At 51.4% G+C, this 14419-nt stretch overlaps 1 protein-coding gene across 3 annotated transcripts; it reads left to right on the top strand.

Annotated features, from left to right (window-relative positions):
• Window positions 1-388: 388 nt before the first annotated feature.
• On the top strand, window positions 389-14088 carry PFKFB3 (6-phosphofructo-2-kinase/fructose-2,6-biphosphatase 3). 3 transcript variants are annotated; one of them, XM_010296918.1, is made up of 14 exons: window positions 389-508; window positions 833-929; window positions 1449-1515; window positions 1670-1744; window positions 2054-2110; window positions 3935-4059; window positions 4821-5028; window positions 5877-6023; window positions 6395-6499; window positions 7515-7644; window positions 7853-7915; window positions 8084-8148; window positions 9698-9868; window positions 13918-14088. In XM_010296918.1, exons 1-14 carry the CDS (start codon window positions 424-426, stop codon window positions 13945-13947), a joined length of 1425 nt encoding a protein of 474 aa, XP_010295220.1. In that variant the 5' UTR covers window positions 389-423; the 3' UTR covers window positions 13948-14088. The 3 variants fall into 3 exon arrangements, with proteins under 3 accessions (XP_010295220.1, XP_010295221.1, XP_010295222.1); XM_010296919.1 differs by lacking the exon at window positions 13918-14088 and adding an exon at window positions 10988-11014; XM_010296920.1 differs by lacking the exon at window positions 13918-14088 and adding an exon at window positions 10988-11014 and having other exon boundaries at window positions 8084-8229; window positions 9707-9868.
• Window positions 14089-14419: the final 331 nt, after the last annotated feature.

Here is a 14419-nt window from a genome sequence, read left to right as displayed (position 1 = left end):
TCCTGTCCCCCAGTTTGGGTGGCACCAGGGTGAATTTGGGTCAGCATGGCTTAGCTGGGGCAGTCGTCTCTTGCCTGTGGGCAGCCACAGAGCCACCCACCATGCCCCCTGCTCTGACATGTGCTCAGTCAGCAGATCCCATTGCAAAAATGAGTCAGGGGATTTGCCTGCTCATGTTTTTGGTTGTCCATGCTTATGAGAGGGATGCACAGGAGATACTGCAGAGATGGTGGTGCACGGGGAGCAGAGGCTTTGGGTTTCTTCTAGCTGCTGAAGGACTTGGGGAAAGGTTGAGTCAAGAGCAAGTGCCTTGTAGGGTTGATACAAGATGAGCTGGAGGATTAACGGCTGCTCATGTTGTGCTTTTTCCTCCTCCTCGCAGCCTGTGGGCCACAGCTTGCCAATTCCCCCACTGTGATAGTGATGGTTGGCCTCCCAGCCCGTGGGAAGACCTACATCTCCAAGAAGCTGACTCGCTACCTCAACTGGATTGGTGTCCCAACAAAAGGTGAGGCTTTCACTGTCTGCCTGGGGAAAGCATGAGGTCTGGGTTCTTGGGAGATGCTCAAGGAGCTTAGTCCCTTGGTGAGTGGAAGGTGGTGGAGGATGTTTTCAAGTTCCCATGGGCCAAATATCCATGTCCTCCCATCGCTTCTGCTGCAGCTTAGGTTCTCCTTCACTTTGAAGACCAACATATGTCCCTGAGCCTTTTGCTCTAGGATGTCACTTCTTGGTCCATTGCTGGAAAGCGTTATCTGGAGGAGCTGCACAGCTGAGTCGAGCTGCACTGACACTGCTCCTGGTTTTGATGGTCTTTGCTTTTCCCATGCAGTTTTCAACGTGGGCGAGTATCGCCGTGAGGCTGTGAAGCATTACAGCTCCTATGACTTCTTCCGCCCCGACAATGAGGAGGCCATGAAAGTCAGGAGGTATGTGGGCACCGCATCTGTGCTCATACCCAAGTCCCAAATGGGTGGTGAAGCCCATGGCTGGAAGTGGAGTTGCCCAGCTTGTTTTGGGGGGTGGTGGACAGAAAAGCTGAGCTCTAGCTTGATGTTTCCCTGTCTGCCTAAGGAGGGCCTGACTTGGGCACCAAAAGCTGAAAATGGAAGTTGTCACAGCTTGGTAGCTTCAAGATCACCAACACATCCTCCATCAGTAGTACCTTGAACTCACCTTCAGGCTCAGCAATATAGGGTACGAGGTTTGCCATGAGGTTTGGCCTTCACTTCTTCATCTACCATTGCCTCTGCCGTGAAGACCAGCGTGCTGCTCAGCGTGCATGGCTCTTGTATTTGTGGCAGCCTGATGGTGTCTCTCCTAAAACGTCCCTGGGAGAAGGGGAGGAGGAGGCACAAAGCCTGCCCTCCTTTGCAGAGGTCTGTGTGCTGACTGCTGTGAGCATCTCAGAGTACATCAGGACCACGTGTCTCTCTCCTCTTTTGTAGGCAATGTGCCCTGGCTGCCTTGAGGGACGTCAAGCTGTACCTGACGGAGGAGGCTGGCCAGATTGCGGTAAGCTCAGAGATGTGCTCCATGGGGTTTGGCAGCAGTCCTCGTCCCGAAGGCACTGTGCCCCGTGCAGTTCTCTCTGCAGTTCCTTCTCTGAGGAAGGGCTCAGTGGGAAACCAGGCTCTCTGGGTGCTCATCGGGATCTCTGCCCTTAAAGGTTTTTGATGCCACCAATACCACGCGGGAGAGGAGAGGGATGATCCTAAACTTTGCCAAAGAAAACGGGTTCAAGGTTGGTACCATCAGGCTATGCCTGTATTGTGTAGTCTACGTTAGTGTGTTGTTGGCATTTTTTTTTTTCCACTAACGTGTTGTCCTCATAATGCCCCTGTGTAAGGGGGATTTCGCTGCTGGGTTTGATCAAAAATACGAAACTCTTCCCTTGTTCCCAATCCCGAGCCCTGGAGAAGGGAAGGATGGGAGTGGGGCAGAGGCAGAGCTCTCTGGTCAAGGAAGGGAGGAGGTTGGGTTGAGCAAGCAGCTGATTGAGTGCTGCAAACCTTATTGCTGGCCTTCAGGTGAGCTTTGTTTTGGTCCTCAGGTGTTCTTCATTGAATCTGTCTGCAATGATCCCACAGTAGTTGCCACCAATGTTATGGTAAGCATGCAAATGTCTTGCTTTTGTTTTCCCTCGTGGGAGATTATCCACCTGTGCTCAGCCACTTTCTTACGGAATGTCTTGACAGAGCTGGTTGAGGATTAGGAGTTTTTTATCTTTCTATGGTGTATTTGTCCCTGGGATGAGAAAGGAGCTGTTACCTCCCAGGACACAGGCCACCTGGACATAATGAAAGAAAAGTCGATGTAGCCTTTGCCCCATTCCTTTCCACACTCTCTGCATTTCTGTTAGCCTGTAACTTGGTATCAAGGAGAGAAATGTATTCAAGATGGTTTGGACCCCCGCAAAGTCCCGTTTTTTAGAAGTGATGGGTGTGGTTAGGGATGTAAATCCCGTTGGAGAGCAGTCTGACTTGGTGTCTTCAGCCATGTGCAGCTTCCCAAAAATCTACTGGGGTCTGCTTTGTGAAGAATAGCAGCTCAGCTTAGAGGTTTCTTGCCGGTAGCTGAAATCCTGGCTGGGAAAGTAGCATAAAACATTGCTTCCTGCTCCTTGTGGAGCTGCTGGATCTTTGATTTCCCACCAGCAGAAGAGATCCTTTGCCCGTTAGGCTTGGCTGGGGCAGGTAGATGTTAATTGGCCTACCTAGGCATGATTAACTTGAAGGAAAGTGTCGTTTCCTCCACTGGGCTCTGCTCCAGCCTTATCTCCAGTTGTACATCTGAACTTTGCGAGCCATTTTATGGTGTCTGGGAATGCGTTGCAGGGTACCCAAAGTCTGCAGGAAGGGTTTTGCTGGGTTTTATTTTGCCCCCGGGACGGGCTCCAAAAGGGTGCTGTGGTGGCAGCGAGAGCATGGCTTTTGCTCCTGCTGGGAGCTGGTGTCCCATGGCCAGTGATCAGCTTTTTGGGAGGTTGCACACAGCCTTTTCCATGATGCTAATAAAACGCTCGATTTGCTCCATCTTTTTATTTCTTTCCTCTTTTTTTTTTTTCTTTGCAACTCCCTGAAGTTGGATTTTTGGGAGGATTTAATCCCTTTCTTTGGAAACTAATGCTTGAAGGGGGAAAAAATGAACTACTAGTGGAGCGTAGGTTTTTGCTCCACGAGGCGCTGCACATGAAAGGTGCTCTTAGTGCTGGGATCGGTGCAGAAAATATGCTGCAGGCCTGGGGTGCTGCCACATGTGTCACTCGGTTGTGTTATCCTGGTGGTTTCAGGATGGTCCGTGAAGTCACTAATATGTAACGCTGCTGCTCATACCCAGATCTTCAGGGAAAGTAGCCTGCTAGAGTAGTTCAGGCAGAGTTTAGTCCATAGGAGTTCTGGATCTTCACGTTGCCCCTTTCTAGCATCTTTCAGCCCAGTAGCTTGTAGCAAATAATGCACAGAAAGGGGTTGAATGTTGTTATCCTGCTGCCTCGGATGGTGGACAGCCAAGTTGACCTCTACCTCCTGGGAGCTTTATTCACTCAAAAGGCCCGGGATAAGCATCTTGTCTAAGCTCATGCACTTTCCATCCTCAGCTTGAACTGTTTAAACCTAATGCTTTTCTTTAGCCATAAAAAAAAAAAGCTCAGTTTTCCCACTGTGGTGGGTGGTGAGGTGCTACCCCAACTCTTGGGAGAACAGGCGTGGACTGATGTGCATCTATACTGGTCATGCAATAGTTTATACCAGATTTTCTCACTTTGTGCTTAGCTTTGGGTCTCGTTTGCTTCTTTTCTGTGTTATGATACTATAAAGTGTCTCAGCTGATACCTGGATCTTGGCAGGACTTTGAAATTTGTAATTGGCATGGCCTGGCTTGGAAAGAAAGCTTCCTAACCTCTCCTTGCGGTGTGTTTTCCCTCCTGTTGCAGGAAGTAAAATTGTCCAGCCCTGATTACCGGGACTGTAATTCGACCGATGCCATGGAGGACTTCATGAAGAGGATCAATTGTTACCAAGCCAGCTACCAGCCGCTCGACCCTGATGACTATGACCGGTAAGAAACTTTTGCTGACTTCTAAACTGGCTTGAATGCCTTTCTACTCCCGAGAGAGGAGTAATGAAGTTTGTAGAACATGTTTCACTTTGTGTTCAAGTTCGTGACTGTGTAAGAATAACGTATGGCCCAGCCTCACCGTGAGTTCAGGCTTCTTCCTTGAAAATGCTGGTTTTCCCTAACCCTGTGCCAGGGAGCCAGGCACTGAAACCTTCCCAGGCTCTTCTGAGCTTAGATACACCGGTTCTGCAGGTCTAAATACAAAGGCCATGGAAAAGCAGTTCAGTTTGAGTGTTTCTGAGGTGCTTTTGTCAGTTAAAGGAAGGGACTACTTGAACAGGCTCAGACCACAAGGTTGAGCAAGCCCTGTGGTTTCCACCTAGTTGTGTGCCCTAGGATGACCTTTGCTGTCCTGCATGACCATGCAGGCGCCTCCCAGCCTTTCCACTGCTCACAAATAGGTCTGTGTGCCCTGCATGGATTATCCCAGTCCTGCTGAGCCCTGTCCTGGGGAGGAACATGCTCTCTGCTAGCCCTGTTTAATCCTCTTTACTGCTGCAAGGAGGAATAGTGATTACATTGGTGTTACTTGGCTCTCCATGAATTGCCGTTACCTGTCAGCTTCCTGTTGAAAATAGCCTCCAGGAAATCCTTTTAAAAGGGTGATTATGTTGACTGATACATGTCACAAGGCTGTTTTTTGAGGATGATGTTTCTTTCTGCTTTCTCCACTGGCAACCCCCTTGCTCTGCTTTCCCTAGGGAGCTTTCTCTCATCAAAGTCATAGACGTTGGCCGGCGGTTCCTGGTCAACAGGGTTCAGGATCACATCCAGAGCAGGATCGTTTACTACCTGATGAACATCCATGTCCAGCCCCGCACCATCTATCTCTGTCGGCATGGTGAAAGTGAGTTCAACCTCAAGGGGAAGATTGGAGGTGACTCGGGCCTCTCCAACAGGGGCAAGAAGGTAAAGAGAAGGGAATATTCCTTTATGGTTTTTAGGAATTATTTGGCTGTAGTAGATGCCATGCATTAGGCTAAGCGTATATTTGGTGACAGCTGGGGTGCTCAGAGGATCCATCTACGAGGATGGTCAAATATGGGCTTGGGCATGGCCTCAAAACAAGACTTTCCAGCCATCAATGTTGCATGTAGGCTTGCATATAGTTAGGAGTTAATAGAGGCCGGGCTGCAGAAATCTCTAGGAGAGAAGGCTTTGAATATCTTCATCAAGTTCATCCAGACCCTGCACAGGCAGGGCGGGATGTAGAAGGACTGCTGCCACCCTTTGGTAGGGACAGCCGGCTCTGAGGGTGCTTTCAGGTTGCTCACTACTTGATTCTTCAAAGACATGGTCAAACATGCTGCTTCAGGGAGGGTTAATAGCTATTTTGGCTTGACAGACCATTTTGAAGTCCAAATGGAGTCATCTGAGGTGTGACTATTATCAAGGACTACAGGATGCATTGATTTAGCTCTATGGCAAATAAGCAGAGCCATGGTTAAGGGTGGCCAGGGGTCTTCCGTAGCATTGTAGCAGAGCCCAGGTTGTGGTGCTGTTTCTTGGATGCTGATGTTGTTCCTTGATGACATTGGGTTGCTGCTTTCTCCTCTGCTTTCTCTCTGTTCTCATACCCCTCATAGCTTTTGGGGATCAATGTGTGGCTGCTCTTCACCTCAGAGCAGAAGGCTAGTACGTCTGTATGGAAGGCAAAAGAGGTCCTGAAGAAGGCAACATTTACTGGGAAGCAGGGAAGACCACCCATTGGGAAGCTGTGGATCGGGAATCAACCTCTGTTTTTTCATGTCCCGCAGTTTGCACTGGCACTGAACAAATTCGTTGAGGAGCAGAACCTGAAGGACCTCAAAGTCTGGACCAGCCAGCTAAAGAGGACAATCCAAACGGCAGAAGCTCTCCAACTGCCCTATGAGCAGTGGAAGGCACTTAATGAAATAGATGCTGTGAGTATCTTTGATTGCAGTAGGAACAGCTAGATCATGCTGGCTGCTGCTTGGCAGAGAGAGTGGTTGCACCGGCCTTTTCACTTTTGCCTAAATCTCACTTTTTGCGGGGATACTTTCCTTCTGTGGGAAAGTGTACTTTTTCTGCTGCAGTAATCACAACTTGGCTTCTGATCTTAGCTCTACCTTGTGCAGATGCTTCAAGATGTTGGCTTGAATGAGTAGATTAAAATGATTTTTTGCTCGGAAATGCTCTGTAGGTGACCACTCAGAAGGTTATAGACAATTGCTTTGGAGAAGGTTTTGCCTGTTGGGTGTGCTGATGCTTTTTGAGCATGTCCAGTAACCTTATGGATGTCCTGTTCTGGCAGGGTGTATGTGAAGAAATGACGTATGAAGAAATCAGGGAGCAGCATCCAGAGGAATTTGCTTTACGTGATCAGGATAAATATTACTACCGCTACCCTTCTGGGGAGGTAAGTCTGCAAGGAGACCTTCAGAGATGTGACTCTTACTTTAAACACGGCGTTTTTGTCTTCGTGCTGTCCTCTACACTCGGAGCAAGGGAGCAGCACGTGCTCCAAGAAACTAGAATCAAGAAAGGTCAGGGTTCATATTTAGCTTTTGCATTGAGCTCTTGTGAAATCGTGGTACGTGAAAATCTCATTAAGAAATGTATCCCTTAATAATAGTCCCACTAAATTGATAGCAAACTAGGAGGATGGTGGCTCTGGAGGTTTCTAGTCCAACCTCCTCCATTACACCCACTCAGTGTTGTGCTGCCCGGATTTCCTTTTCTTGCATTTCCAGAGAAGTAATTTCTACTTCTTGAGTTGATACTGATATCTGTTTCTGGCATGGGGAACACGATCTGCTTTTGGAGAGTGACACATTGAGGTGGGAATTGACATAAATTCTGGATGATGCTTTAGGTTGCAAATCGGGCTTTTTATCCCCATATTAAAAGTCATGTCCATAGACATTTGTGAAAAATAAATGTTTGGAGACATCCTAATGACAGCTGTGTAGTAGAAGAATGTTTGGCGATGTCTGACGCTGACTCTGGGTGTCTGTGGTTCCTTCTGCCTGCCTGTCATGGTTCTTTGAGGTCTTTCAAAACCCTGGAGATTTTCAGGTTGCCTCAGACTTTTCAGAACTTAGAAATCCTGTAGAAAATCAAATTTCAAGATGATAGAGAGACACTATGATCAAAGACCCTGTGCCGTTGTTGCTTACCTTAATAAACTCTCCAGGACTGTAACTGAGATGTGAATGGCTGCTTTCTTCTCTGACCAGAAGAAGTAGCTGTGTTCTAGAGTAGCCTGAAGATGAGGATTTGTTGAACTTTGCTTGTTTTTAGCAGTAATTATGTTGATTTGATTTGAGGCATGAAATCAATAGATGGACAAAGACAATGACCGTTGTTTCTTGTGAGGTCGTCTTCGTTTCCTTGATTCTATGCCATACCTCCCTTCCCTTCTTCTGTCTCAGTCCTACCAAGATCTGGTGCAGCGCCTAGAGCCAGTCATCATGGAGCTGGAGAGACAAGAGAACGTCCTTGTGATCTGTCACCAGGCTGTCATGCGCTGTCTCCTGGCGTACTTCCTGGACAAGAGTGCAGGTGAGCTCCCTGTCCCTGGGAAGGGCATCCATCCTGCTGGAGGAGGGATGATAGACGTTGCTCTGAGGAGGTGAGGGATGTGTTCAGGTCCACGCAGGGCCTGGAGCATGCATCTCTGGTACGGGATGGCCTCAGCTGCTGCGGAAGGTGTCTGAGCCTGCTTTTGGAGAGGGGGTGGGATGACCCTCCTGCATTGCTTTCTCTGCAGATGAAATGCCCTACCTGAAGTGTCCCCTTCACACAGTGTTGAAGCTGACCCCAGTGGCCTATGGTAAGTGGGGCCTTGCTGCTAAATACGCCAAGGGGTTTGACTTGTACCTCCTCCTGAGTCCAAGCTGCCCCTGGGAGAAGAGCAGGGGTCTGGGACAGTACCTTGTAGCATCCTCTGCCTGTTAGGTTTGCTGATGGCTGCTCCGTCTCCTTGTGCTTCCTCCGACAGGCTGCCGGGTGGAGTCCATCTCGCTGAACATCGAAGCCGTCAACACCCACAGGGAGCGGCCAGAGGTGAGTGTTGCTTCTCCTCAGAGCTATCCCTCGGTGTCCCCCACCTTTCCCCTGTGGCCAGCTGGCAGCGAGGACGCCCGGGTCAGGCATGGGGAGGTTGCTCAGCTAGATGCTCGGAGTGCTGCTGGAGGACGGGGGTGTCAGGTGGGTTCTTGCTCTGCAAAGACGTGGCCGGTCGAGGGTTTTCCGAGGGAAAAGGACTGTTGCACGTGCCTGCTTCCCACTGTGCTGGCCCAGGGAAACCTCCTCCCTGGCCTTTGGTTTTCGCCTGTGCTGTCGTCTGCTCGCCCCAGCAGGGAATGGAGCCATGGACGGAGAAGGTGACTTCTCCCAGGTCTCCCAGCTGGCTAGCAGAGCCAGTCCAACATCTGCCTTTGTGTTGGGTTTTTTTCCGGCATACCCATGGCTCTGGGGGGCTACCGGAGTGCTGTTGTGGAGGGTGGTGGCGCTGGGCTGGGGATGCTGCAGGGAGGAGACCCCTTGTGCGGAGGAAAACTCCCGTAAGGTCAGGTCCATCTGCCCCGTGCTCCACCGGGAGCTCAGAGGCCAGAGCAGGGGGGCACCAGCTCGGTGTCGGGGCTGGGCGGCCACCGAAGGGGACCCCAGGGACCCTGGCAGTGCCCACGTCCCATCCGCTGGGACCTTTCCAACTTGCTTGTAGCGGTGATGGAGCCCGTCTGGATGGGGGGCGGGTGGAGCCATCCCCTTTTGGCTCACATCTCCTTTTCTTGGCTTCCCGACCAAAGCGGGCGGCAGCACCTGAGCTGCCTCTCCCTCCCTGCGGCCATAGCGGGGAAGCCAGTCCTTCCCCATGCCGCGGGGCCCATCGATGCCCTTCCCCACCACCCTCCCCGGGGCTGGCAGGAGAGCCGGGGGCTGCGGGTACGATGGCGCAAGACACGTGCGAGAAGCGCTGGGGTCCCTCGCTCGGCTGCGCGGACACTGCCCCTCCATCCCACCTCGCTTCAGTTGGCGCTTAGCACGGTGCCGACCCTCGCTGGCTGCTCTGTCCCCACTTCCCAAACCCCCCTTATCAGCCTGGGCTGGCTTGTCTTCCCTCTCCTTGCTTCCACACCCCTCCCTGGGTTAGAGGGACCGGCTTCGAGGAGGAGACCGATGGGCACCTCTCTCTGTCCCGTAAAGTCATGGCTTTTGGTTACTGCTATGGTTTTTTTAGCAATCTGTATTTACGTTTTTGTGAGTGGAGGCTCAGGTGAGGAGAAGGTCTGTCTCGTTTCGGAGTGCAGGGCTTTTTTGTGGGGTTTTTTTTTGTTCCCCTCCCCTTCTTGGGAAATCGCACTGCGTTCTTGAATGTTTTGCACTAGGGGGTTTTTGCGGTGTCCAGAGCCTTTCAATTTATACTTTGCTCGTCAACAGTGATTGGGGGAAAAGCAGAGGCCGCTTTAAGAAAAGAACCCAAAACGCACCCTGCTTCTTTTTTTTTTTTTCTTCATAACTCTCGCCTTCTTCCCTTTTTATTATTTTCTTTTATTTTCTTTTATTTTTTTATTTACTTTTTTTTTTTTTTCTTTGTCTCACTCTAATTTAGGAAGCAAAGAAGGGACCTAACCCGCTCATGAGACGTAATAGCGTTACCCCTCTAGCAAGCCCAGAGCCCACCAAAAAACCTCGCATCAACAGCTTTGAGGAGCATGTGGCTGTTTCTTCTGCCTTGCCAGGCTGTGTTCCTCAGGAAGTGCCCACGCAGCTGCCGGGACAAGTTAGTTGAACTCTTGTGTTGGTTTTTTTTGTTTTGTTTTTGTTGTTATTCTTGTTGTTTTATTGTTTGTTGTCCTCCTCCTGTCGCTCCTGAAGCTGGGGAACGGCTTGCACTTGTCGCAACCTGTGCTGCATCTTTCTCCCACGGCTGCTGTCCCTCCCTGCCTCGGGTTGGTTTTGGGAGCACCTGGCGAAGGGTCGCTGTCAGTCCTCTCTTGGGTTTTGAGGGCATTGTAAAGTCCGCCCAAAGCTCTAGGATGCATTAATTTAGTGCCTTCACCATCTGACATCGTGGTGTCAACCTCCTGAGGAGCCACATCTCTAGAGCGGGCAGGACCGAAGGGCTCGTGCCTTCCCCCTGGATGCTCTCAGCTCCAGCGTAGACCTTGGCATTGCGCAAATGTTCTTGTGCTTCCCTCGAGAAGGAGCTGCCAGGACTCATCTTTGGCTGGAGGGATCTCCTCCTTCCTGGGACAATAGGCAAAACAGACGAGAAATTAGTAGAAGCCTCTTGGCATGGTGAACCCAGTTGCCTTCTGCAGCCCTAGGTGAAACCCGGTGGGTAGCTGCTGTGATGCACATGTGTCCTCTCCTCTCTCACCCGCCCATGAAAGGATGTAGAGAGACCTTGCTTGCTGCACTTCTCCAGGAACAACCCCCTCCCCTGTGCTCATTAAGGAGCTGGGGTGGTACCAGCGAAGCAACCGTAGATACATAGGAGCCCCTTCGCCGTGCTGCCCTTCCCGCCAGCTGCCTGTTGGATCCCGCTGTCTCGCCTGGCCCCTCTTCACGTTGTCTGTGGTGTTTGGTGTCCTCTCACCCCAGCTTGGCCAGGTCTGGGGCAGGTTAGGAAGCGTGCCGTGCTCCTCCAACCGCTCTGCTTGGTGGCTGCTTTGCATGAGCCTTCCCCACCCCAGCAAGTACCGAGTGGGGCCGCTCGGTCTGTCTCTTGGCTTTCGGGGCTCCGCTTGGGCTGATTGAGTCTCGCAACAAACCCTCTGCTGGCTTTGGGTTTGGAAGCGCCCGCTGTTGGCGTGCCCCTCGCTGCCGTCTGGTGTCCTCTGCCCGGTCTCGCGCGGCGTTACTGACACCTCTTTCCGTTCTCTCTGTCTCTCTGCAGCCTTTACTAGGGAAGGCATGCCTGTAAGTACCTTCTCGCGTCTTATCCCCCTCCTCTTGCCATCCCACCGGTTGTTTTGTTGTTGCTGTGAAACCCGGCCGGCTTGTGGACTTCTTGGAGTTGATATTTCTCTGTGTGGGAGGGATTTGCGTATGTCTTAGGAAGGGTAAAGAGGAGACTATGGATGCTGCTTTGTCCAACCCCTAAGTATCCTAGCTTGATTAAATGTCCCAATTTTGTTGAGAAATGAAGCAAATTATCACTTGCCCTGTATCGATGATGTCTGAATTCCCTGCCTCCTCCTTGGACAGTCACGGGATGGGAGATGCTGTTGGTGATAAACCCAGGTGCTCTGTCCTTCCCAGGGAGCTCCGAGCTGTGTCTATGTGTGATGGCACCAGAGAGGTATCAGAGAAGGTTCTGACCTTGGCCTCCAACAGGGTTTTATCACTTGCTTGGCAGCAGAAGTGTGTTTTCGGGAGCTGGACTGATCCCGGGTCCTGGCATTCTGCAGTTTTGCAAACCTGGATTTTGGGAACAGTGTGCCTAGATGTCTTGGGCGGAGTAGATGAAAGGATATTGTCCTCCTCTACCTCTATTAAGCAGGATGCCTTGAGCATTTAGTGGGCTAATTATGAATAATCAAGGCTTTAGCAGTTTGGCTCAGTGCTGTTAGATCCAAAAGGCACAGGACAGCTTCTGGATAAATTGGAAGCCTTTGGACTTAATTCATGCTACATCATTGAGTTAAGAGATCAGTAGTCATTGAGCTGTGCTGAAATGTCTTCTCAAAGACTAGGGAGACTTTGGGGCTGAGCTGAGGCTGGGGTAGTGCCCAGGGGTCTTTTTGCCCTCTATAGACCAGTTTGAATCAGCCTACGGGCATCCTTGCCCTGGTTGATTTTTGTGGGCTGAAGATGGAGGGATCTGCTATAACATGTCCAGGCCTCAGCCCTGCTTGCACGTAACAGCTGGTGAACCTCACATCACTTGCCCTTTGAGAGTACATGTTTTTGGGAAAAGGGAAGTTGGGAAGGTCACACTTGGCTTTGCTGGTGGATGAGTTGGGGAAGATCATCACCGCTCATGCTCCTGTGTGAATGTAGATGTTGAGTTGCTCAGTGTGGCCTGCATGTCTGTGCTCCTTCCCTTGCTGCTCATGGGCACAAAAGCCCCCGGTGAAGTATCTGGTCTTCTTGGGTTGCTTTGAAACCATTTTTATTTTGTCCATCCCTCCATCCACCTTTTTCCCATCCATGCTGTAATAAAAAGCGCTGCATGCCTCAGTGCTGGCTGGGACACCGAAAACACGCTCCGATGTTGAGTTTGGGAGATGGCTGCATCAAGTTTCCTTAGACCAGGAGCTCTGCTGGAGGAGGCGGTGGTGGCTACCCACTTGGCAGCAGCAAGTTTAAAATTTCCAGCTGCTGGGAGCCTGCCTGCACCTACTAGTGGGTGACTTAAAGGCTGCTTTTGAGGGACCTGTGAAGGCACCTCAGACCAAAGGCTGGGTGGCGTTCATGCTGCTGTTACCTCTTGGAGGCTGTTGTCTTGTACGTGCATGTGTTTTGTCCCTCACTGTGTCCCACCGCAACCTGCATGGGGTCAGGGGAGGTGGAAGGTACCTCCTTCCTAATTTGCACCACGAGACTTGGTTGGCAGTGGGCGCTTTGTTGCATCAGCCTTCACTGTTGGGGTCTTGACCCCCATCCAGGAGGACCAAGGGACACCTGGAGAGGCTGGGAACATGGCTGTGTACCTTAGAGTCCTCCTGGCTGTGGGATCAAGCTGGTTTGGGGTTGTGGGACTACCTGCTGTGATGATTTCTTTTCCTTTTGCTTGGTTTGTGATCCAAAGTGCACTTTTTAACGACCTGATCCCCTCCCTTCTTCTCCCCTTCACTTTTCATGCTAAAAGACGACCCGTTTGTCACTTTCTCAAAGTTTTCTCTTTACTAATATTTCCAAGGTAAATGGCTGTGGTACATGTGGCTTTTCCTGACCCTCCTCCTGTCTCCTTAGATAACAGAGAGGACAGCTCAGCCCGCTCTGCCTCATAGCCTGGCCAGCATTCCTGGTGCTTGTAAGAGGCAGTTTAGGTAGTAAAAAAAGAAAAAAAATTGTTGAGAAACCTTCCTAGCTGTCCCTTTTTTCCCCACCCCGTTTCGTGTAGTTTTGTGAATTGGGAAATGTTCTTGTTGTGATCATCTCCCCTTGGCTTTCTTCTCTAGCGGATGCTGGTCCTGCTTGTGTTTAGCTGGTTGGTTGTCTCTGGTTTTGTGGCCCTCACCATGTGCTGGTGGGTGCCTGTTGTCACCACCCCGCACCAGGGCTGTGTCTGAAGCAGCTCTAGATGGGACATCATCAGGGGAGCGGGTGCTCCTGCCATACTGCTGGTGGTGGCTGGTCCCTGTGCCGGCTCCTTGGCACGGCCAGTGGGAGCTGCCTCTTCGTGGCAGTGCCAAGGATGGACGAACGGTGACCCCCTCCTTGGTAGGCAGGGGGACACTGCCCACCCTCAAGGGAAGCAAGAGAGAGATGTTTCATTGGGCTCCTTCAGTGAACACCGTGGTCCCGTGTCGCCTTGCCTTGCACGGACCAAAGAGCAGCTTCAGAAGTGCAGACTGGCTGGGGTGGGAGGGTTGCCTTGGTTTTAGGTCCGTTTTTAGGGTTATCTCTGCCAAATTCCCGCCCTCTAGTTAAAGCCAGGTGGTGCCTGAGGGGAGGGGTGTGGGTAGCAAGTCAGCGCATCCCCCCCACCTCTCTCCTTGGGTGGACAGTGTCCTCTCCTCTGTGGTGGGTGCTTCCATAGTGACCCGTGCCATGGCTTTCTGTAACTCCCCCCGTCCCCTGCTTGATGTGCACGTAGAAGACGACGCCGGGATGGGGTCAGCACGACCCCCAACGCCGGTCCTTCCCCTCTCGTTGCAGAACCTGAACAACTCGCAGAAACCGTCGTGACTCCGTTGGCGCTGTCGCGAGGCCACCGGCGACGCCAGCTTCCCATCCCATCGCCACTTCCGAAGCTTGCTTATAAACCGGTCTCCTCCGTCTACGGCGAGGTCGACCCTCGGCTGTTTCTTCCCGCGCCCGTTCCTCTGCAAACCGCCCCGCTGACGAGCGGGGAGACGCGGGCGAGCAAGAGGAGCCGAGCTCCCCGGGGTCACCACCAGATCTTCAGGCTGCAGCGTTTGCTCTCCTCTCCGGCGTCCTGTTAGGTCGCAGCCAGCTGTTAAAGTGCTTCTAGCGCACGGGAGTTTAATTTTCCTCTGTTCAGCGGTTTTGATCTCCTTTTGTATAGCTGATCGGTACCCACCCGTCTCCGGGTGGGGTGTATATATGTGGATGGTGCAGGGTTAGCAGACGAATAAGGGAGGGAGGGAGCAAAGGGGTTTTGCATTTTTATTATTATTATTATTATTATTATTAATTA

The sequence above is a fragment of the Phaethon lepturus genome, unplaced genomic scaffold, assembly GCF_000687285.1.
Source record: "Phaethon lepturus isolate BGI_N335 unplaced genomic scaffold, ASM68728v1 scaffold33431, whole genome shotgun sequence".
Classification (NCBI taxonomy): Eukaryota; Metazoa; Chordata; class Aves; order Phaethontiformes; family Phaethontidae; genus Phaethon; species Phaethon lepturus.
This window is presented reverse-complemented; position numbering and strand designations above follow the sequence as displayed.

Excerpts from the sequence above, each read along its gene's own strand:
- PFKFB3 (XM_010296920.1), top strand. The coding sequence starts at position 424 with ATGGTTGGCCTCCCAGCCCGTGGGAAGACCTACATCTCCAAGAAGCTG. Across the intron at positions 509-832 it reads GATTGGTGTCCCAACAAAAG|TTTTCAACGTGGGCGAGTAT; the intron begins GTGAGGCTTTCA and ends TTTCCCATGCAG. Across the intron at positions 1,516-1,669 it reads AGGAGGCTGGCCAGATTGCG|GTTTTTGATGCCACCAATAC; the intron begins GTAAGCTCAGAG and ends CTGCCCTTAAAG.